Source organism: Suillus fuscotomentosus (genome assembly GCF_016647785.1).
Source record: "Suillus fuscotomentosus strain FC203 chromosome Unknown F5891scaffold_57, whole genome shotgun sequence".
Lineage (NCBI taxonomy): Eukaryota > Fungi > Basidiomycota > Agaricomycetes > Boletales > Suillaceae > Suillus > Suillus fuscotomentosus.
Window position 1 is genome coordinate 227021 of NW_024539569.1, and position 23060 is coordinate 250080.

At 47.0% G+C, this 23060-nt stretch overlaps 7 protein-coding genes across 7 annotated transcripts; 3 read left to right on the top strand and 4 right to left on the bottom strand.

Moving 5' to 3' along the window:
- Nucleotides 1–405: 405 nt before the first annotated feature.
- On the bottom strand, nucleotides 406–2313 carry F5891DRAFT_606659 (Rpa49 subunit specific to nuclear RNA polymerase I). Its single transcript, XM_041372442.1, has 8 exons — nucleotides 2133–2313; nucleotides 1876–2062; nucleotides 1509–1801; nucleotides 1210–1462; nucleotides 1000–1158; nucleotides 825–950; nucleotides 750–775; nucleotides 406–690 (listed from the first exon to the last, which is right to left on the bottom strand). Exons 1-8 carry the CDS (start codon nucleotides 2239–2241, stop codon nucleotides 557–559), a joined length of 1287 nt encoding a protein of 428 aa, XP_041221853.1. The 5' UTR covers nucleotides 2242–2313; the 3' UTR covers nucleotides 406–556.
- A 196-nt stretch (nucleotides 2314–2509) lies between these two features.
- Nucleotides 2510–5565, top strand: F5891DRAFT_958901 (uncharacterized protein; the record flags this gene model as incomplete). The annotated part of the gene is made up of 13 exons (XM_041375600.1): nucleotides 2510–2846; nucleotides 2905–3019; nucleotides 3079–3165; nucleotides 3217–3340; nucleotides 3403–3578; nucleotides 3629–3732; nucleotides 3788–3873; nucleotides 3922–4026; nucleotides 4076–4183; nucleotides 4236–4361; nucleotides 4413–4472; nucleotides 4530–5000; nucleotides 5056–5565. 13 exons carry the CDS (start codon nucleotides 2510–2512, stop codon nucleotides 5563–5565), a joined length of 2409 nt encoding a protein of 802 aa, XP_041221854.1.
- A 3392-nt stretch (nucleotides 5566–8957) lies between these two features.
- Nucleotides 8958–10499, bottom strand: F5891DRAFT_958900 (uncharacterized protein; the record flags this gene model as incomplete). Its single annotated transcript, XM_041375599.1, has 8 exons — nucleotides 8958–9078; nucleotides 9132–9286; nucleotides 9410–9541; nucleotides 9581–9713; nucleotides 9761–9951; nucleotides 10000–10108; nucleotides 10160–10288; nucleotides 10339–10499. 8 exons carry the CDS (start codon nucleotides 10497–10499, stop codon nucleotides 8958–8960), a joined length of 1131 nt encoding a protein of 376 aa, XP_041221855.1.
- A 1185-nt stretch (nucleotides 10500–11684) lies between these two features.
- Nucleotides 11685–13207, top strand: F5891DRAFT_983626 (uncharacterized protein; the record flags this gene model as incomplete). Its single annotated transcript, XM_041377341.1, has 5 exons — nucleotides 11685–11895; nucleotides 11953–12245; nucleotides 12303–12482; nucleotides 12541–12558; nucleotides 12623–13207. The coding sequence occupies 5 exons, from the start codon at nucleotides 11685–11687 to the stop codon at nucleotides 13205–13207; spliced, it is 1287 nt and encodes a 428-aa protein (XP_041221856.1).
- Nucleotides 13208–14218: 1011 nt separating this feature from the next.
- F5891DRAFT_983627 (uncharacterized protein) lies at nucleotides 14219–15038 on the bottom strand (the record flags this gene model as incomplete). Its single annotated transcript, XM_041377342.1, has 2 exons — nucleotides 14219–14692; nucleotides 14724–15038. The coding sequence occupies 2 exons, from the start codon at nucleotides 15036–15038 to the stop codon at nucleotides 14219–14221; spliced, it is 789 nt and encodes a 262-aa protein (XP_041221857.1).
- A 618-nt stretch (nucleotides 15039–15656) lies between these two features.
- F5891DRAFT_983628 (uncharacterized protein) lies at nucleotides 15657–16707 on the top strand (the record flags this gene model as incomplete). Its single annotated transcript, XM_041377343.1, has 2 exons — nucleotides 15657–16037; nucleotides 16093–16707. 2 exons carry the CDS (start codon nucleotides 15657–15659, stop codon nucleotides 16705–16707), a joined length of 996 nt encoding a protein of 331 aa, XP_041221858.1.
- A 5500-nt stretch (nucleotides 16708–22207) lies between these two features.
- On the bottom strand, nucleotides 22208–22849 carry F5891DRAFT_1247798 (uncharacterized protein; the record flags this gene model as incomplete). Its single annotated transcript, XM_041369843.1, is given in 4 exon segments — nucleotides 22208–22398; nucleotides 22449–22467; nucleotides 22549–22754; nucleotides 22774–22849. 4 exon segments carry the CDS (start codon nucleotides 22847–22849, stop codon nucleotides 22208–22210), a joined length of 492 nt encoding a protein of 163 aa, XP_041221859.1.
- Between the last annotated feature and the right edge of the window lie 211 nt (nucleotides 22850–23060).

Consider the following 23060-nt stretch of genomic DNA (forward strand, 5'->3'; position numbering starts at 1 on the left):
CGGTAATCATTAGACCTTCTCATCCTTCACGAGTCGCATGTCTTCACGTCTCTTGATGGACGTGTTCTACCCACTTCCTCTGATGCATTTTGAACCGTCCTTCATGTACGATCGATACGCCCCGCCATCCTCATCGGCAATGTATGCTACCCATACATTTTTCTGTAGCTGGAAACCCGCCGTTGCAACTTGTGACGAACATGTATAGAATTCTAGCTCCAAGATCGTGTCAACTGTTAATGATCCAAAATCCATCCCTCCATCAAATCATATCAAGCTCAATCAACGCCACTACCAAATCATCAAGAATTCGACAGTACTATCGTTCCGAATCACAAGTAACGTGATACTCAGAGTGACTCGTCGAAACTAGTTGCCGAGGTTTGGATTCGACTTGGATGTATGCAAACGGAGACCAGAGCACTCAATTCGTGATATGGTGCGAAAATGGTGTTATCAGAGAAACCAACGATCACCCGATATCAGAATTCATTAACATTCGTGCTGTGTTGTGGTGTTAAAATAAAATAAAATGCCATTTCGTCAACCTCAGATTTTACGTCCGCCGTCTTATCCGGAGGTTCGGGAACTCTAGAGGTGTCTTTAGAATGGCCCTTTTGATCTCTCCCGCAGAGTCGGGCAGACCCAAACGCTTCAAGTCGGACTGTGTTAGCTTGTTGATTTTGCAACCTGGTAAAGCGAACACGATCGGTGAGGGATAAGGACGATTGAAATTAGTCTGCGCGTACCTAGAGACTTGAATAACATGTTGACTCTGCTAAGGTATGAGCTTGGTGCGTGACTATTGTTGCTGAAAGACTTACTTTGTCGGTTCCGTGCTCAAATCAGCAGCGAGAACGCTTGTGTCGGTCGCAAAATCATCGACGTGAAGGCATAATGCAAACATGTGCGTCAGAAGCATAGTCCCTTTTTCAGATGTCTTTCGTGCCCTGGGAAACTATGAGGGCCACTACCCCAAGGAAGGTATAAAGCACGTACTCCATGGACCCACGTGCGGTCTCTGTGAACCGTGATAGAAGCCCATCAATAACGACGCTAGGAACCATCGACAATTTTTGTTGAATGGCGTCCTTGTTGATATCCTTAAAGGTAGCTTTGTGGAAGGCGATCATTGTCGAGATGTATATCAGCATTTTTCTGAAAAATCATTGTCAGTAGGCTCTCGCGATGAACAACACCTCTACATACATAGTGGTCTTGTTTGGTGAGGGAGAGGTAAATGCAAGTGCCAAATGGTCATTGATCCAGTTGGAACGCTTGAAAGGCAGAAGAGCGACCCGCTCAGCTCCACCGCCTGCACTCATGTAAGCAGAAATAGACAGTGCCTTCCATTCAGGCTTGGGAATCATGTTGTGCAGGGGATAAATGTCGCTTGGATTGAGAGCATCAATGTCGTACTGTGGAACTAAACGAGTGCTGTCCGCGTTCGCTTTTGCTTCCTCTGAAAGACCGTTGAGCATGAAAACGGAAGGAAAGAAAAAAAAAACCTTTCGATGGTAGTGTAGATGTGTTCTTAAGAATGCTCTCTTGGAGGTGATCTGCAACACCCTCCATTGCAGAAACATCGACTTTGTTGCGCTCTTGCGCGCGGATGGCTAGTTTCGCCTTTTTGGTTCCGAACGTTTCGCCAAGTGCCGCGCGAGCCTCAAGCCGCTGAAGAGCAGAGACAGCAGCAGGTTGAAGACCCTTTAGAGCTTTAACTTCGTGTGTGAGGATGTGCAACGGAGCAGCTCGAAGGGTGGTGATGCCAGTGCGTTTATTATGAATTCCGACAAGGTATCTGCGAAATAGATGATGAAAAGATAGATATGAGAATCCGATATTCAGACATGAACGCGGAGTGTATGCACGCACCTGCTGCCCAGTGAACCCCGTCGTGTTTCTTCAGAGGAGTAAAAATCCACGGCTTCTGTCTCGCCCGCAATCAACATCGGGATCTCAACAAATGGCAATTCCTCATTGTCTGTCGCCGGCTTTTGTGTTTGTGCCTTGTAACATTTGAAAGAAGTGGATTTTGTAGGCTTGACGGAGGGGAAATTAGCTAGTGGACGTGGCACCACCGACTTTGCTTGAGTTGAAAAGCTTTGACTGTGACGACCATCTGCACTCACCAAGCACAGGACCCAGCTGCGTTGCAGGTTGGTCTGAGAGCGCAAAGGACACCCTTTGAGTGTCGTCTAACTCGCGCTTGCGCTTCTTGGAAGTTGTCATCGCAGCCATTAGTGGCTGCTTGCTAAAAGATCGGGCTCACCACGATATTGCCGTAGCCCGTGACTTTTCACAACACAACAGGTCAGTTTCACTTGCTCAAACTTATATGAACTCATTTATACTCTATTCTATAGCGCTTCATAGGCGTATATACGCCTGTATAGTAGAATTCGGAGTTGAAGTTGTTATTGTTAACGTTGACCTCTCCTTCGTCAGAGGTCTTGTTCCCATTTCTAACCGCGGACTCACGCTTTCGAGCACTTACACCCCTACCACGATGTCTAAATCTTGCTCTAAGAGCAAGAGCCCCCCTGTGGACATTGAACCAAAGCTAGAGGAAGATATCAAGCTAGAAGAATCTCTTTTCCCTCCAGTAGACACTAAGTCTTCCAAGCCGGAGCCATCACCGCCCCTCAAGCGAGAATCTTCTGAATCCGCAGTCAATGTAAAACCAAAACCAACAGGCCCACAGCTCATTGGCGACCTTCCGCGCGCGGAAGCCGCCGCTCACGCAACATTTGTGCAGATACCCGACAATCACTATCAGTATGGGACGCTTGGGCGCTCAAGAGAGGAGGGAGAGAGTATGACCTGTGACTGTCAATATGAGCATGGTTGGTTTGATACCATCCTGAGTAGCATAGTTGTAGACTCTAAGTTCTTACTGCGCAGGTGTCGACGGCCCATCGGATGCCTGTGGGCATGAGTCAGATTGTATCAATCGGCTCACACAGGTGGAGTGCCTCCCAGATGACTGTCGGTGTCGGATTTACTGCCAGAACCAACGGTAAGCCTATCGTTACTTCAGTCTTTTAACATTCTACATCCTCAATTGCACGTATTCAGGTTTCAGCGCAAGGAGTACGCCGATATTGAGATAGTACAGACGGAAAAGAAGGGTTTTGGTCTCCGAACGGCCACGGATCTTTCAAAGTGAGATATCTCATTCTTTCTGAAGCGTTATAAGCCTCTCACATCAACTAGGGATACATTCATTTATGAGTATGTTGGCGATGTCGTCAGTCACCCTTCCTTTATGAAGCGTATGCGTCAATATGCGGAGGAAGGAGTCAAGCACTTTTACTTCATGATGTTGCAGAAAGATGAAGTGCGTTGCTATATCTTTTGATTTCTCCATAGACCACTGACGGTCCTCCTTTGGGTTTCCAGTATATCGACGCCACAAAGCGAGGTGGCATCGGCAGATTCGCAAATCATAGTTGCAACCCGAACTGTTACGTCGCGAAATGGACAGTGGGAAAGCATGTCCGCATGGGCATCTTCGCAAATAGGTATATACGTAAAGATGAGGAACTTACCTTCAATTACAATGTGGACCGTTACGGGTATGCTTGGTTTTTTTTATTGATTTTTCAGATGAGCTCATACATCCAAGGCATGAAGCACAACCGTGTTACTGCGGAGAGGCCAACTGTGTTGGCTTTTTGGGTGGTAAGACCCAGACTGATATTGCTGGGATGGATGACCTTTATCTCGATGGTGCGCCTACCAACGAGCACCTTGCTTTTGATTGCTAATACTTCTGCTCTGTTAGCATTGGGTATTACCGATGAAGTAGAGAAGCTGGGCCTCAAGGGTAATAAGAAAAAGAAGGGTAGAAAGCTTGACGAGGACTACATGGTATGCCTTGTAAACGTTCCGTTTTTTCTGTTACTCACCGTCTTTCAGCCAGAGCTTAAACCACTCCTTGAGAAGGACATTCCTAAATTGGTTCAAGCAATCCGGCAAACGCAGAGTAAGAAAGTCCTTTCCAAACTTCTCACTCGAATCAAGGTATGTCTTCACATCGATCTTGTTGGGAAGTCTAATGTATTGTCTTCAGATCACCGAGGACCAGGCGGCACTACGCCAGGTCATGCGGTTGCGAGGTTTCAGTTTAATGCACAACATTCTTGAAGATCACGCCAAAGACGTCGATATTACAATCGCCGTGAGTCATTATCCTTGAGTAGGGTGGTCACATAATAACGTAACCGTTACAGGCTTTGGAGGCCATGAGCCGCTGGCCGCTTATCCAGAGGAACAAGGTTGACGATTCGAAGATCACCGTACCTGTTCGAGTGTGCCTGGAGTCAGAAAACGAAACTATGAAATGGCTTGCCCAAAAGGTCACTGATACCATTACTAAACTCATCACCATTCTAACGGGATATTTACAGCTCTTGGACCACTGGGACACCCTTGAAATCGCATATCGCATTCCAAAGCGAATTAAAGCTGTAAGTTAACATTCCGTTTCCAGCCAGTAAGAGCACGGTATCATGAAAATTTTGCAGGATGGCGAGGAAGAGCAACCTCCGCACCACATTGCCATGATTGAATCACTAGAAGGGGAACTCCGCCCACTCAAGAAGCCGAAATGGCAAGATCAGTACGAACAGCACCATTTTCGCCCTGCCCCTAAACGTCCGCCCTCTACCTCTACTGTCATTATTCAGAATCACTGGGCATCTCCTTACATTCCGCCAGTGGTTCATAGGCGATCGAAAGACGAAATTGCTGCTGTGATCGCCGCTGCAAAGGCAGCTGCCGAGGCGGAGGCCGCCAAGGTCCCTCCTCCGTCACCTCCTCCAGAGGAGAAAAAGGTGAAGAAAGAAAGACCTCCGAAGAAGACTCAGACACCAGAGGAGAAGGAGGCCAATAAGGAGAAGAGGCTATTGAAGCTCGTGGGCGCCGTCGTCGTCAAATGCATGTCCAAATATTCAAAGCAGCTAAACCACGACCAGTTCAAGAAATACGCTAAGGAGGTGGGTGTCATCTTATTGCTCTACAAAGGGATTGTCCACTGATTTTATCTCCCAGCTCACGCACATCATTGCCGAGAAGGAGAAGAAATCTTCCAGCTATAAAGATGGAAAACTGGAGGCACTATCTGACGAGAAGACGGCAAAGATCAAGAAGTTTGCGAAGGAATACATCATCAAGGTGCTACGGAAGCATGAGAAATCTAAGCGAAAAGCCTCATCGTCTACTGCACCAGCAACCTCATTCGCGATCGAGGAAAACGATCAGGAAGAGGGAGGCGATGTGCCTATGGTGATGTCCGTTGACGAAGCAATGGATCTCGGCGATGGGTCAGAGAGTGAAGCGGATGATGCGGACACAGGAGGCGATGTGCAAATGCAACATTTAGAAGACATGCAACATTCTTCGGACGATATTGATCCATCCCCGAAGGAAGGAGTTGCTGAACACCCTCCACAGTCCCTTACTCCAATAACACCATCGGACGCCACTATTGACCCTAGACTGCGGCATCGGCTTGAAGAGCCGGGGAGCCCTTCAAAACATTGTTGGGACTCAAGTACATAGCACTTACTCCATCGTTATCTCCTATCTATCACGCTAAGTATTCGCCTCCTCACATGCGTAGTTATTAGATTGCATCAAGTTTTTCATCGCTGGACAATTCAACGCATATATCTTGGAATTGTACCAAATGTGCTTATCTTTGCACTCAGGGTTTTGCAATGCACGTCAGTTGAGTACCACCCACACTATGCTAGCACAGGAGGACAATGATTAAGAATTAAGGCCAACAGTAGTTCAAACGTTCATATGCTGTACACTGGTTCTAGCAAGATATCATGCTTGCCAAATGCAAGTCACTTCTGGAATACAAGTTTCGGATTATCCGCTCGACCTTCACTCAATCTCTACTACAGACAAGCGAGTCTGAGGATTCATATCCATATGAAACGATGCTCTATACCAACGCGCGCTTAACCACGGCTCGTCCCCGCTCACAAACTTTACCCAAGCACCGCTAAACACTAGCATTCATTTTCAGGCAATCGAGCATCATAATCAAACAAGCCGGTCAGAGACGAAGCAGTAAAGGGATGAGGCTGAAGGATGTTAACACGCGAACGTCGAGGGAGAACAGTTGATCTCATCTGGTAAGTCCAACGGGACATGTCAACTTGTTTGGTTTTGGGGGCTGTATATTTATAGGAACTGTTCTTTGTCGAATGAAAAAGTGCGGGCAATTGTGGGGTACGATCAAAGTCCAGGGGCTGGCGGCATCTGGGCCAGACGAGAAAGCGATAGGCTAAATGGAAGAGATTCCGGAGAGGAGGTTGACAACAATGTTAACTTTCTGGTATCGCCCTTGCAAAAGGAATAGAAACGTTTCTGGAAGTACTTCTCAATAAAGCTTTCTTTATAATTCCCCCCGATTCAGTGAGATTCTTCTTAATTGCCGAGTGGACGGATACAATTCTGGTTTTGCAAAAATGATGAGCCTTTTCCTATAGTGCAGGATGAGTGCCCAATAGAGCGAGGAAACGTACTGAAGAGAGCCAGAGCCAGGAAGTTTGCCATGTGTGACAGGATAAGGCTGTGTGGGATTTTCAGTAACGAGGAGGTGGTAGTACGGAAAAGTGCAGTAAGCCTTTCAGCGCCGGTCCAACTTCACGAGTCTTCTGCTTGTACATGACAAGGGAGGGTCTGACATATATAACAGCTGGATGTAGAGTGTCAGATAAGGGCAATGAAGGTGCTTCGATGGCAACTGTGTAACTTCGGTACGGTGGTTGAAGGGAGACACGCAAAAGTTTCGGGTAAAAGTTTATTGGTGATCGTAGCTGAATTGACACAGGTGAGATAAAGAAGGGCTATTAAGATAAGACCTTGCTCTCGTGCTCGATTGTTGGCATCGGACCCGCGTTCCGAGAGGGCATCATCAGAGAACCGATGAACAAATGAGAAGGTTATTTAAATCAATATATAATACAGCATCACAACAATCTTCGTATATCTGCCGACCGCTTCCACATGGGAATATTTGACATTATCGAGGAATCAACAATTTGAAAGCACACCAGCTGAGGAGCGATATTGGCTAAGTAATCTCTTTCATTTGAATGGGTCTAAGAAAACATAAACGGGCCCAGGTTCACAAAGTTTAATATAGACAGATACTGAGAGGGAAAAGAAAGGAGGTTGCGATCTGTGAAGGTGAAAGGCACTGCGATGATGTTATTAGTAGTGCGGGTATATGTCGTTTGGTCCGCAGGCAATCTTGCAGTTAATTTGCTTGAGGGTTGAATTTTGTGCTAGACTCGAAACATTACAGGAAAAATCTGGAGGTGAAAAAAAAAAACAAAGTGTTCCCCAATCAGCAACGATACATCAATCATCAGTAAACCGGTGAGTTCTTGCTGGGGATTATGCTGATTATGGTGCTTTTACATGGTCATATATTGCTTTATATCACTTTATATTACAATGTGACGAAAACCTTTCCTATATATTACGATATATAACGATATATGACGATATCTTCTTCTCACAGGTTCTCTGATGATTACCTGCCAAGATAACGCTCGAGCCAAGCGAACCGTAAGTCGCATGGTGAAAGCAACGTTCAAGTTATTAAATTGTTGGCTGCTAGATGTCGATTGGGGATCTGTGCGAAAAAGCGTTGCCTTTGCGGAGTAGCGGATGCGTTCAACACGTGAGCGACAGATCAACTTTTGTTCCGCTTTGACTTTTGACGACATCTGCTTGAAAGTTTTGACTTTCGTCATTAATGGGACAATTTGTCAAGGTGTAATGAAAGCAAATACCTTCCAGAGGGTGACGATATGCTCACCGCGCGAGTAACAATTTATTTATATGCTGCTTGCACTTTTGATGGTATTCTCTTTAGATATCGAATGACTGAGAGTTGTATCCCACTTTGGATAACGTCACAAGATGTCGTAGCCTTGCGCAGGCACTACATGTTTATATTATAGTGCTTTGACTCAGTACTTGACGGCAGTGGGCCATGAATCGGCTCAGTATTTCACTTACTATTCTATGTATTTGCAGTAAGTTCTCCGAAGTAAAAACTTTCTGTCCTGTCATTAGCGCGAAGAGCGGAAAATACAGACATCATCACGATACCACTGCATCTCTTGAATTCGCATCATCGGACTTGAACGGTGCTATTAGCGTGAATGCTAGATAATGCGGAGGCCAACCACAGCGAACTTTCTTTCCTGTCGGTGGCAGGAAGACCAAAAATACAAACATCATCATAATGCCGCTGTGTCTCTTGGATCCATACCATTGAACCTGAATGGCGCTATTAGCGTGAACGCTAGACAATACAGAGCTCACCACAGCATCACTGCATTTTTCGGAACTAGCCTATCAATCACAATCAGGCTGATCTACCAACTGAAAGCAGATTATTCTCATGAATCGCGATAATGAATTGCTGACGATTAGAGAAAACAACCCTTCTAGAGACCCTATTAGCGTGAATGCTATATAATACAGAGCCCACCACAGTGTTGCTTTATTTCTTGGATTCAGCCTATTAATCACAAGCGGGCAGATCCACCAACTGAGACCAGATCATTCTCATGAATCGCGACAATAGATTGCTATCAATTAGAGAAACAAACCCTCCTAGAGACCTGAGAATAGAGGGAGTTAGCATTTCATTGTCTGGCATCTGAGCTCAAGTATCCTGTTCACTCGCAATTCTGATCATACATGTGAAAATTTATCGAAGCACTCTTCAAGGGACTTCCGAGCAGTACCAGACATTTTCATTGACTCAGATAGGACCAGGGAATAAATTGATGCATATTGACAAAATCAAATTCATCTGATACGAAGACACGACATATCATAATTATGGGTGATATATAAGGCTATAGCGAGAGTATGACACAAGAAGTAGGACGAGCAGGAAAAATGGAAAGCAACTAGTCGGAGTCGAATGCGGCGTCCTCCATCTGCTGTCTCTGGGCAGCGAGAGCATTGACAGACATTTTGGAAACGACGTCCGGCGTCAAGTCCTCTCGATGGTTTCTTCCAAAAACTTTCCTGCACAGGACTAATTCAGCTATCCGAACGAATCACTGACGCTGATAGCTTACCTAGTCCACCACTCAAGAAGTTGATTCACCCTGGATCGCGCAGCTGCACCCGGGGGGGCTTCAAAAAAGTCTACGATATTGTTCCAGAAGATCTGATAGTCGAAATCCCCGTCTACAGTACGCCAGGAAGTGATATTGGAAAGTGCGAATCGAATCTGAAGATTTCAGTTTCACAATTAGAATAAAGTATTGATGCTGCTTACCTGGCAAGCAGTATACGCAATCGCGCGAGGTGTTACTTTTCTCATGCCTATGATAGAGGCAACGCATGTCTTGACTTTGGCTTGATCCGACCGTCTCCGAGCGCATCTGCAATTCTCAATGATATCGGCGCCATCGCCATCGCCATCCACTTCGTTGGCAGAGGAGGGGGATGTGAAGATGGCCTTGAACCCCTTCAATACAATTAGCTGTGAATCAGTTGCAAGAATTAGGTCGCCCACCATAACCAATAACTTCGACTTCATGAGCCCGCGCTCCAAATTCTTAGCGTCAGCTTCATAGTTCTCATACATAAATGTTGGCCACGAGTTTTCAGACACGATGAAAGAAGTCGTACGGTCGCGAATGCCAGCCTTGACGCTAAATAAAACGTCAGCGACATGCGAGTGACAAGGATCATCACATACACTGGATCCTCCCAGCGCCATTCCGCTGGGCAGAGTAGTTGACCACACGCATCGTTGACGAAACCTCGATGGTGCTTGTCGTCGGTCCTGATGAGCGGAGTCGGACAACACAGAATATTGATCCATGAAGCAACGAGGTCTTTGAGCGTTCCTGTGTCATCGCCACGAGCTGAGTCTGCACCTCGCTTGAGCTACATCGAAAATAAGAACCGGATGTGACACATTAATGTTGGAATCACCTTTCTGAGCATATCCTCCGACTCCTCATGATCAAGAGTTGCTAGCCTCTCGTGAAACCACGGTAATGATTTGGCGAGTTCGATGTAGCCGCGTTGAAGGCGGTCTTGTCTATTCCTGATTTTGAACAAGAACGTCAAGACAGACATGATGAGTACTTACTCAAGAGTAGAACCGCTGTCTCTGTCTTCACAACGCCGATCATTTTCGGCGACTAGGTCCTCTATGGGACTGTAGAGGGCAACCATACGACGGATAGCTCGTCCCTGTGAAACATAGTAAGTTGTCTTCCTACAATTAGGTATATTAAGTTGAGTTTCAGAAGTTCAGAATGTGCAGACCTATGTTTTACCACCTTGTCCTGCTTCAAAGCTTCGACCTCCTCCATGAGGGCGGTAATTCTCCGCTTTGCCCTAGCATGAGGAGATGTCGGGACACAAAGTGATACTTCTCTAGGAGGAACAGGAAGGTCTCCCGCAGAATCGTCCCCGGATAGAGCCATACTGAGAGGTGGAAGAGAGTGAAATGCGAATGAGGGAGAACTTCGCGGTCAGAGGTCGTCTTATATGCTTGTCGTCTACGCTAATGACCTGATATAAGACTTAAACTCAAATAGGCAAGTGGACTTTGACCTTACATGGTAACGCAGAAAACAAAATTTCTCCGTTATGTCAAGCCTTTTTTGGGATAGTATAAGGAACAGTGTCAACGGACATACAATCGAAGTTATACATACTATAAGGTGTACGACTGCATCAGCTGTACAGCCTGACATCACGACACTGTACGTCGCTTGCATTGGTAGTACTATGGACCTGACCGACGTGCATTCGTTTCAGGAGAACTTGAACGACGATGGTATCATTTTCAGCTTCCCATAATGACAAGTAGTAGCCTCCTTACCGTCGTTGAATGCGTGCATGTTCAGAGTCCGTACCCCTCTGAGTCGCCGTCACGGTGACGGCCTGGAATCATCAGAACTTATCACAAGATTCCTTCGCCTGGAGTCTGTCAACCTCAAGTGTCGAGCCCAGCTGGATTTGGCCGCAGTGATGATTTGATTAAGAAATTACAGATATTCAGAAACTCACTTGGTAACTGGAAAGAAATCGGGAATGCGGCCAATGCTCCGAGTCGTACGACCTCTGAGTCTAGTCGACAATCACTTCTACAACCGTTGGTAAACATTGTCCTCCGCAGGGCTGCGATCAATGTTGGAATGCGTGCACCGTCACGCACTGGTACTCGAAGTCAGCAAATATACAGCACACGCAACAGATCGTCGTTGAAAGGGTACTAACATCAGCCGAGCATGCCCGTGACAACCGTGACGTCCCGTTGTTTGCTTCCCATTCTATACTATATATGACTGCGTACCGTATTGCTGTATTTGGAAATTTATGGAATGTATCCCCTGGTTTCATCAACGTTCAGCCGATTAAATTTATAATACGTATCTATGTCTCAATCTACACACCACCTGAAATACCATATCTGGATAGATGCTGCAATAGTTTTCAAGCGTGTTACCTGTTTGTCGATCAACTTTATCGTTCGTAACTTTGAACTCGCTTCCGCATCTTAAATCTTAATCCTTAGCCTAGGATCTGAACACTGCCAATTGTATAAAGTCGAGTGACTCAGAGAAGTAAAGTAAGTCCAATCTGTCACAGTCATTGAGTGCATGATGATGGAGTCCGACACATCATCCCCCGAATCAAGTCAGGCTAGCCATGCCAGTCATTTTCTTGATCAGGCGCGGAATATAAACAATCCCATTGATTCCATTTCCTCTGCGGCCCGACGAGCCGTTCAGCTATTATCTTCTGATTCATCAGAAGCTCTGGAAGGACGACAAGCAGAAGATCACGATGAGCGGTCTCTTGACTCGGAGAAAGGTAATTTCATCGTCTCACATGGTAAAATAGCACGCCATTACTCAAATCGTAATATAGTCGAGTTTCGCATTCCTTTGAACACGACAGATCGGAACATATCTACGACATACGTGGACCGTTTTCATTCCGAATCCGACCACCCCATGGATATACTGGATTCTACGAAGGCCGCGATGAACGTTCCAAAGACGTATCCGCACTTGGGTTGGCGGTTATCTACAGCCCGCCGCACGGACCCCCCACATCGGCTTTTAACTTCTCAAGATCTCAACAGCGCTTTCAAAGCTGCACGTTTTGAGCAGATGTCTGGCAGGAAAAGGAAGAAACTTGCCATCGAAATCGTCAACACCGTAAGTTTTTTCGATGATCACGCGTTGCTTGTTCGATATAACAATAACTTGTCACAGATGCCTGTGATAAAAGGGAAGCCAGCAAAAAAAGAGGCAAGCACATGTTCTGCAGGCGAGCAGAGCTCTCGGACGTCCGACCTGTCACTTTTGCCATACACGAAAGAACTTGAGAACATCAAGAGAAAATTGTTGTGCCCCGAGCATCGACTGGGGGACTCGAACGATATATTCTGTTGGGTAGATAAGTCACAGTCAAACGCCCCTCATTAGTCCGCTGTGTACCCGAGACCTGCAGGAATGGGCTAAATACCTAGTACGTGCTTTATTTATTCATTTTGCCTCAGAACGTACCACACCATGAGACTCATGAATTTTAGTACGATGCTCAAGACTCAGATAACCCCTGCGTTACTCTACCAAATACACCCCATTTCGACGAGATTCACAAGGCACGTAAGGAACGAACTGCGTCGTTGCTTCAACGTATGCCCACCGAACTTATTTCGCCCATTATTCACAATCACGTCCACCTCTCATCCGAGTCTGCCATCGATAACACATGGGCCTCTAATTCCGAATGGCAAAGGGGAGACCCTATGGTTCCTCCAACTCTCGAGAGGACATATGCACTCTACATGGAGAGTGACGAAGAAACCGATGAAGACGGAACACCGCAAGATGATATTGACGATATCCTTAGGAAAATTGATCTTTGCTACCCTGCTCTGAATTTTCTGCAGTATGTGGATAAGCTAAAGAGACGTGGAATATTTTATCTGCCGACTGCAGCGCATTTTGGTATTAGGTTTTACGTGGAGAAGGTTGGCATGTCAGAGGGCGCTGCATATACTTTTCACACTCATGTCTGTAAAGCTCGCATGAAGGAAGAACGTGCGAGGGCGAGAAGGAAGGAGAAAGGGAAAAAGAGGGCACGGCGAGTGCAGGCTGACAATCTCGAGTAGCCTCAGGGTGCGTCACTCACTTATTTTCTATGTCGCTTGTATTCACTCACTGACTCTATCTAGTTACAGTAGTATGGACTTAACGAGGGAAGCCACGGCTGGTTCACCGTCACCGTCTCTGGTTTAACTCTTTTGTTTCTATGTTTCCGAAGGTGTACCAGCATTTACCTAGTACTCCGATGCACACACTTCCAAGTCTTCATTGCTTTCTGGCTGTTCTCCTTGCTTTTAACACCCACTTTCGATTGCTAATGACGTGATCGCTAATCTAATAGTATATTGTAACTTCAATGCCATACGAAATCACTGGAAGGTTACGAAAAAGCCCTACTTAGTCACTACTTACGCGTCTACCTATGATACACAGTTTTGAAAGGTATTAACATGGCTATATATGATCATTTCGTCAATTAATTCAAAGTCTGACTCGGATGACTTCCCCGACTCCCACGAACTTCCGAAGTGTGGAGGAGAGCTGTATATCTCGGACTTGTGAACTTTTCACTGATCATGATGGTGTTCTCACTTCCACGTCATCCGAGTCCTCACTTGGCTGCACGGTTGATCAAGGTCCCGGGCCTGCATCCAGCCTGGTTTTGGACGAGCTTGAAAACTGGCACATCCTCTGGAAGGTGCTTGCTTTCATTACTAGTACAATTTGAAAATTTATTCGATTAATTTATGACGAACGTTAAATATTCCAAACAGATGTCGTTAAAAGTCCAAGCGGGACAAGTATTGAATATTGAATATTGAATATTGAACGCATCCGCTGTTCCACCGGTAACGCTTGTTCGCACGCATCCCCAATCCCGTTGCTTTCACCATTGGTGCATGGGACTTGTGGTTCACCTGGCTCGAGCGTTATCTTTGTAGGTAATTGGTGTATCGTTGCTGATCGGGGATGGCACTTCGATGTTTTTTTCACCTTTAGTATTTCGACATAAAATTCACCCCTCGAGCATCACAAGGTTGCTTGGCGGGCCAATTTCTTGGCCTTGAAACCTGTACTTAAGGCCTGAGAGTTCTGAGTATCACTGCATGATGATGGATCCTGTCCTCCGTGGTGATCTTCAGGTCATGAAGCCCGTTTGCTTTGACTCTATACGTGAAGTAGGTCTCCTTGGGTTCAATGGATCTCCGCCTGACCTCTGTGACAGGGAATGCGATGCACGGCAGATGCAGCCGACGGTGAGCAAAATGTGGAGCGCTCAGCCGGTCAAGCGAGCTGTATAATCCCAAAGCTAACTCGACAACCGCAGTGTCTTGTAGCGACGAGACCGATCTCTGCATCTCGTCTTCAGATATAGATGGCAGCGTGTATGGTGGGGCTTCGTATGAAGCGATGTCGGCAGGCAGACAGCTGTTGAATTGAGATGATGTTCCGACCCAGTCCAGGACAGTAATGTCCCCAGACTCTGCGATGATCTCCTGTAAGAGCCGCCCGAGTGCCTTTTGCTTCTTCTCGCCATACATGATAGGGAGCTGAACGCCAAAAATGCCAAATAACGAGTACGCGATGTCTTCCTCCACCGTGGTGACACGCGTCGACGCCCATTGCAATTTCTCGCAGGGCGTTTATCATTCCTGGACGGAAGGCGACAAGGGTTTGTGCATCTATCCCGGTAGCATCTTCCAACTCCTGCATGATCGCAACAGACTGCTTATGGTTGGAAGAGCGGTTGTTGAGATAAGGGGTCCAGTCAGATTGATAGAAACGGATGACTTTCGGGGCGAGAAATTCCGGTAGGGTCCATCCACGCGTATTCCATGCGCTCCTTGCCAGTGCGCCTGGCTTCGATGATGGTGGAACATCCGACAGGTAGACCATTGTCAGCGCTGATGTACGATACCAGAGAAACATAGAGTTGAGCGATTTGACATAATTCGGATTCTCCTAACTCCGAGTCTTCGGATGCCTCGAGTCTGACTCCTCGGAGTCTCCGAAGCTCCAGGCTCACCAGTTCTCGTGTCCACATTCCAACAATATCTCATCATCTCTCTCTGACTCTTCTGATTGATGCATCTAGTATGCATGTTTTACCGTGAACTTTGTCAGGGTTTGTCCCATCCTGCCTCTGCAATCATGATGATCGATTGAATCAAGATTATCATCACCAGCACAGAACATGACAGTTGTTGTGTGTTTGTTCTTATCGCAAATATTCCCGCCGATACGCAGCGTAGCAAATATAGGCGCGTTGGGTGAAGGGTTTTGTGGTGTCGATGCCACGGCGTCGGAAAGACGAAGGTATGGTGCCTAGTGACACCGTGACCGAAAGGCTGGGATTGTTTACTGATCCCTTTCGTGAACTTTGAGGGCAGCAATTCGATTACTAACTGTAGTAAGTGTGTCACTAACTGACTTGAAACTCAACTCCGCTGGCTCTCACACTCATCCTTGCCTCAAAATCACCACGACAGCCTGAGGATGGCAAGCACATCGAGCATGTCCCACCCTACTATTCCTATCTCTCTCCATGAATCCAGCATTGATTATCGTCCTGCAGTTTCGGATCTGTGTGGAGGTGACAGCCAATCTGTGCAGCATGATAATACTAAAGTCAAGCATCCTCACAACGAGAGGATAATGGAACCCATACCCTCCAATCGACAGTCGCTAGCGACATTCGAAAACGACGACCTTTTTGCAACACCGCACCTTCCCCCTGTAGTCCGCAATATGTCGTGCTATGCGAGACGTTCTAGATCAAGGTTCAAGCCCTATCAGCTAGGGGACCATATTCCTACTGCACTCGAACACCGCTTCACGGAAAAGTACCTTCGGAAGCGTGATGAGGCTGATTTGAGTTTCATAGATGTCAAGAAGGTATAGAACATTATATATACTACAGATCATGCCATATTGATACTCATGCTCCCAGGGCAAGGAGATATTCAAGAGAGGCATGATGCGTATGCCAGACGAGACCGTCTATCACGCCGTGGTCGCCAAGAAAGCTGATGTCGAGTGCAAGCGCTTACGCGCTCTTTCGACAGCTTGGGAGCTCGAGTCAACTGAAAGGCACGCAATGCTTCTTCAACATATTCTCAAGAATTCTACTGCCGATTATATCGACAGCATGGCAGAAGCTTCCTTTTTCGAAAGGCTCTTGGTCAAGCATAGCAGGCAGCAGCTCGAAGACGACGCGGACTTTGTCATTGCTGCATACACTCGTGATTTCACCGCCTTCGATATTGCAGAGGCGCAACTTGGGCAACTGCAGGAGATCAGTGCTGGGCGGAAGTTGCAGCTGTCCACAGAGGATATCTCGGATGCGGATGATCCGGATGACCCGGATGATCTGTCCACAGAGGAAGAGGAGTTGATTGAGGAGCAGATGTCTGAAGAGGAGGCGGTTAAGAAGCAGCCACTCGAGTCAGTGGCGCTCAAGAAAGGGCCACCCTCAGAGGAGGTGACTGAAGACGGCTGCTCAGCATCACTTGGGGAATACTTCCGGGACTGGCAAGGCTACTACTCGGCGGCCGCTGCGGCCTGAGTCAGGAGGTGCAGAGACCGTTCTCTTTGCTAGCTGAGGTTAGTGCGATCATCAAACTACGGTATAGACTCGATGACAGTCACCCCACAGGCTGCATGTGTTTGTTTGCATTCCAACAATGATTCTTCACACTCAATTCTTGACTTCAACATAACCGTCCGTCACAGTGTATAACATGACGTTTCTCTCGATGAAAGGACATCATCATTGGTCCTGGCCTAGTTCACAACTGATAACTTTATTTATGCATAAACAATTCGGTTTATTATCACCGAAGTGTTGAATTAGTATCCAACTCTTGTACTTCGAGTCATCTACCCAGGATTCGCTACCGTGATTCACATCCGTACTACTACCAGAACCTGACATATCATAACCTGTCTTATGTGGCCCCGTTAACGCCCAAACGCGCAAGTACTATGGCAAACGGTGCTGTCTACTGGTACGTAATGGGTGAATTGCTAAGATGCCAACCTTCCGAAATAGCCAACACAAGTTGTCACTCCCGAGCAGTGTCCAGCCGCCGCAAGTCAACCACCATCACGGTGACGGTGAAGAGTCGAATGCGTGCAAAACTTCTATGCTTTCATGTTCTGTCTTTGCTCTTCATTTTAAAACAACTTGAACTGATGGTCACAACATCCTGCAATGCTCCAGGCTGCTTCTGGGAGAAAGGAACCTATGAGGCATCTCGGGGGTTGAGTAGGCATCGTGCGACATGTCAACACTACCAGAAATCTAGATCTTTAGCCAGTCAGAAAAGACGTGAAAGGGCGAAACAGGCAGCCAGATTTATTCCGAGTCTGCCTACGACAAAACCAGGCTCCAGTTCCTTGGTGAGCAGTCTTTTCCCACTACAGTGTCAAACAGTTTTGACAACACAATTCTCGCATACCTCCAGGAATTATCGCCCATCTGGCGCGTGGAGAATAAGCGCCCCAAACCCATTGTTCCATGCCAACCGTCAGGCAACCATCGTAGGACTCAGGCTGGCATCATGTTTCCTGGCGCAGCCACGGCGGCCTCGAGTCTTGGACGCCTGGACGACTCTTCGGACCAGCGTCAGCAGTCTGATATTGATCATAATTTTGAATGCGTGTCTCATGATGCTTTGGGTATGTCCGAGAGTTTGAGTCGAGTGATCATTCACTAATTGTGTTTTTTTGCATATCAGAGGAACCTTCGCGCCCTCTGAGGCGAATACCTAGACCTTATCAGGATGTTCCTCTTTCTGATGAGGATGCTAATTACTCGCATAACATCGATGTCCCACCCGCTCAGAATGCAGACCCGCCCCAATCTAGAATCCGAAGGGTCTTGTTGACATTGCGAGACACGCTGCAGATGAGCTTCAATTCTCTTGGACTTTGCCGACTGTACCCCCGTCGCCCATCTTTCGAGCCAGATCAATTTGTCCCGTCCTCACTACTTTCCGCAACATGTCCAAGAGTCACGGAAGAGCCTGATGCACCTGGCATCCTCCCACCTCCCTACCCTTTTTCTAACATGTCAATTTATAGACTCATGTCTTGGATGAATTCCGGGAGCCATCAGAAATCTGAGACTGAAGTCACACGGCTCGTCAAGGAGGTAATGCTGGCGGACGATTTTAACATAACACACTTAGAGGACTTCTCGGTGAGGAAGAGTTTAAGAGAATTGGACAACGACCCCAGGGGGGGGAAGATCGAATTTCCGGATGACTGGATCCAGGCAAACGTCACCATCAAAATTCCTACGAAATCGAAGGAAGATGATGCGATACCTTTTCCCGTTCCTGGATTACATTTTCGCCCTCTCGTCGAAGTAATTCGGTCAGCCTTCACGGACATTCAAGCGAACGCGTTTCATCTTTTACCGTTCAAGCGTTTATGGAAGGATCCGCTTAGCAACCAGCAAGAGCGAATTTTCGACGAATTATATACTTCTGACTCTTGGCTGGATGCCCAAGATGAGCTGAAAAAGCTTCCAAAGGAGCCCGGATGTTCACTGGAACGGGTAATTGCTGGCCTCATGTTTTTCTCGGATGCTACGCACCTGGCAAATTTCGGAACTGCGAAGGCCTGGCCCCTTTATATGTATTTTGCAAATTTGACGAAGTACGCGCGTTCTGCACCACAATCCGGCGCATGTCACCTCGTGGGGTTTTTACCATCGGTGAGTTTTCTACTGTATCGTGAAACGTCAGGTTCATATCCGGGCGTCAGTTACCTGATAGGATCAAAGACGTTCTGAGTAGCTTACCTCGGATATCGAAAAGTGGCATGGCTGCTCTTCAGACCCACTGTCGACGCGAGTTGTTTCACGGATGCTGGAATACCTTACTGGATGAAGACTTTCTTCATGCATACCGGCATGGCATTGTACTAAAATGTGCCGATGGAGTGCTTCGCAGAATATTTCCTCGTTTATTCACATACTCAGCTGATTACCCCGAAAAGTATGTTCTGTCGTTCCGAACCAGCTAGATGTATTGCTGAACAAGTCTCAGGGTTTTAATTGCTACCATTAAGGACATGGGCTCGTGTCCCTGCCCCCGTTGCCTCACACCGAAAAATATGTTTTCTTTTCTAGGTCTCCTCAAGGACATGAGAAGTCGTGTGGAAAATCTCCGGGTCTACGCTGAGACCAACATCGTCAAGGCACGAGAATACATCTATAATTTAGGAAATACTGTAGACGGTACGAAGGTTGTACAGACTCTTGGAGATGGTTCGTGGGTACCCGTTCTGGTGAGTATTAGGTACCTACCGCTCTGTCATCCCGGCTCAGACAAGTAACTCGCAGAATACGTTTGTTGAGAAGCTGGGACCGCTGGGCCTTGACCCGTTTCGCATGCTGGTCGTGGACTTCATGCACGAGTGCGAGTTAGGTACCTGGAAAGCACTATTCACTCACCTCGTCAGGATCCTCTATGCGCTACCACTTGGGGATCAGTTAGTCGCAACCTTGGACTCCAGGTAGGTGGAGTTTGTATAGTTTTTCTACCATCTGATAACAGCAAATGTTATCGCCCGTAGATTTCGTCAGGTTCCGACTTTCGGCAATGGAGTAATCCGATCATTTATGAACAACACGTCCGAGATGAAGAGAATGGCTGCTCGGGACTTCGAAGATATCTTGCAGGTTGTTCCTGCTTCACCAAACTATTCTTTACTTGGCTTGCTGACGACCTCTCTTCAGTGTGCCATACCTGTGTTCGAAGGGTTGTTTCCCGCTAGCCACGACATGATTGTGCAGTCTCTTTTATACAGATTTGCTCAGTGGCACGCACTCGCCAAACTACGAATTCATTCAGACTCGACCCTAAGTTTCCTAGAGGAAACATTCAAGATTCTCTCTAAACAATTGCGGAGGTTCCGTGACTCTACCTGCGCTGCCTTTATCACCGTGGAACTACCGAAAGAGAAGGCAGCCCGCCAACGGAGGATCGCCGAATCCAATAATGCTCCCTCAGATTCTAGTGTGCCAAGAGTAAAAAAATTCAACTTAAGCACTTATAAGTTTCATGCAATGGGTGATTACAGTGCGAACTATCAAGCTCTTCGGGACTACGGATTCGTTCACCACTCAGATCGTAAGCATCATCTCTTTCCTAGCCCTCAAGTATCTGAAGTTATCTCACCGGCTAGGGAGAGCTGGCGCACAGAGCCTTGAAGGCATTTTATCCGCTGACGAGCAAGCTGGACACTCCAGCCCAGCTAGCGAAGCACGAGCGCAGGCGTCGTGTATTACGGCGAGTCGCAGAAGCAGCAGGTACCTCCCTCCCAAGTAATAAATCTCCGATCGATTCTCCTGCTCCATCTTTGTCCAAGGATCATCATTCTATTGCAACTAATCAAAATGATCCAGTCTCGTTGTTCCCATTCCTCCGGGACAATGATGGTGACCCAGCTATCAAGGTAACCATTCGCACTTTTACCTTTGAAGTTGAATGCTTATGACGGCTTCCAGAACTTTATCCCAAAACTGAAGGATCACATCTTGTACAGGTTAAATAAGTTAGACGTCACTCATTGCGATCGCACATTCACGGATGAGGAACGTAACTCGGTTATAATTCCTAATAATACGGTCTACTCGGTCCAGACGATGCAGGTACATTATACGACCTATGACATGCGACGCGAATACGACACGATCAATCCTAGATCACACTCAGATGTCATGGTACTTTCTGGAGAAACCTCACCTAGGCACCCATACTGGTACGCTCGCGTACTGGGTATCTATCATGTAGATACATGGCTCCAAGGGGGTGGTCGAATCGAGAAACATCATCTTGAGGTCCTCCACGTCAGATGGCTTGCCCCATTAATGTCCCATCGGTCTGGGATACAGCGCGCTCGCCTTCCCAAAGTGGCGTTTGTGGACAAGTCAGACTATGACACATTCGGATTCCTTGATCCAAGTCAAATAATTCGAGGAGCCCATTTAATTCCTGCATTCGCTTCAGGGCGGGGTATCAGCTCCCTTCGCCACGGAAAATCTTTAGCTCGCCCTAACGGGGAATTAGACGACTGGGAAGTGTACTGTGTTGGCATGTGAGTGTAATGTGTCTTCTTGTAGCTGAATGACTCTCATCTGTTAGTGCTAGTTTTGTCGACCGTGATATGTTTTTGTGCTACACCGATATGGGCGTAGGACACCCAGTAGCTCTGCGGAAGATTGTTAGAGACTGTCTTCACCTACCCTCAGCAGTGCCGGTGGAGGTGGAGGCTATGGATGTTGATGAAGATGGAAGCGATCGTGAGGGCCACGAAGAAGAGGAAGAAGAAGAATCGATGGATGCTGACCTTGTTGATGAGCAGTCAGAGGACGAGGGGGAGGATGATGAACAAGAGTCTGAAGATGGGTTTGATGACCTCGGAGAGGAAGTCGAGGACGAGTGTGATGATGACCTCTCGTTTTGAGCTATGTCCGACTTCAGTGATTCGTGCGACTACCATTGTACCTTCGAGTCACTCCTGGGCTAGCGGTACGTTCGGTAGTATCTTGAAAATCCAGTGATTCCTCTCTCTGTCGATAAATGTTTGAATTCCAGAAGCCGTGGACCACTACAGCTACCCCGGATTCCTCTGACGATCGAGCATACTCTCCACCATGCCCTGGCGGAACAACTGTCGCAGAGCCTTCTTACAAGCTTGCTGACAAATGTTGCATCTGGGTCCAATTTCTCTGAGCATATGAACGAGTTGGTCAGCGAAGACCCTTCCGTTGCTCAGAAACGAGCATCGCTCTCGACAAGAAAACAACGCCTATCAGACATTCGCCGGAGACTCATGACTTTTGGCAATAATATTTAATTACTACGAGGGAGTTGCAATGTATTTTCGTCCGTTAGACATAGATCTTCCCTCTTGTTGACCTCCTGTTGACTTCTATCGTTGTTAGTGTAGTGGTTGTTGTACTTTTCTGTTGTGCTTGAGCGTTACTATATTACATGTTCGCGGACAAAGCAATCGGGTTCTTCGTTCGTACTAGTACATCGCTACCTAAATCAAGGGGGAAGCCCTGAGGTGGCTAACCTGACTCCTTGATCGACCTCGACTGGATTCCAGGTAATTGCGCCCTCCTTCCCACGGTCCAACACGTCAAGCTTTGCCATGTCCGTAGGTTCGATTTCCCAACCAAATACGGCCGTTGGATATGACACGTTCTGGCTGTGAGGATTTGGGTAAAGGCGCAAATCTAGGTGGTACCAATTAAGAATATTGACACATGCCGATTGTGCCACTCACCCTCATTGCAAAAGACCACCTAACAAGAATTTGAACAGGATCTTTGGAGTACTACGACACATCAAACATCATGACGCAAGCAGATACAGTATATGGTTACCTTTGTAGAGCTCCTGGATGACTTGATTGTCGAGAGCACCGCGCACGAGTCACGACCTGGACAACGATGGAGCTTTTCCTCACTGATAAAGACGTCTTCACGCTTAACGCCACTTTGCCCTACACCAACACCAACTTGAACTGCATTCTCGTAGTGCCGAGCCCCATCGATTATCCTAATGATCCAACTGAGTTTTGCAACTTTGACTGATGTGTGAATACCCACCGGTAACCATTTTGAAGGGCAACGCTTCCGTGCATTCATCGTTCAAGGAGACACCTTGAAGCCCAATAGCGGACATGGTGTGGCCTAAATGATTTGTGTTGATAAAATACTACGTGGACCTATGGTGACGAAAACTCACCATCAGAGAGTGTAACTGTTTCAACTATGATTTAGATCTGCAGGGGGGACTCCTCTTGTGAATGTTATACGCACAGCTTACACGGACTCCCAGCCTCTTCATGGACAACAGTCCACTCGGCCGTTGGATATTAGTGTAATGACTGAAC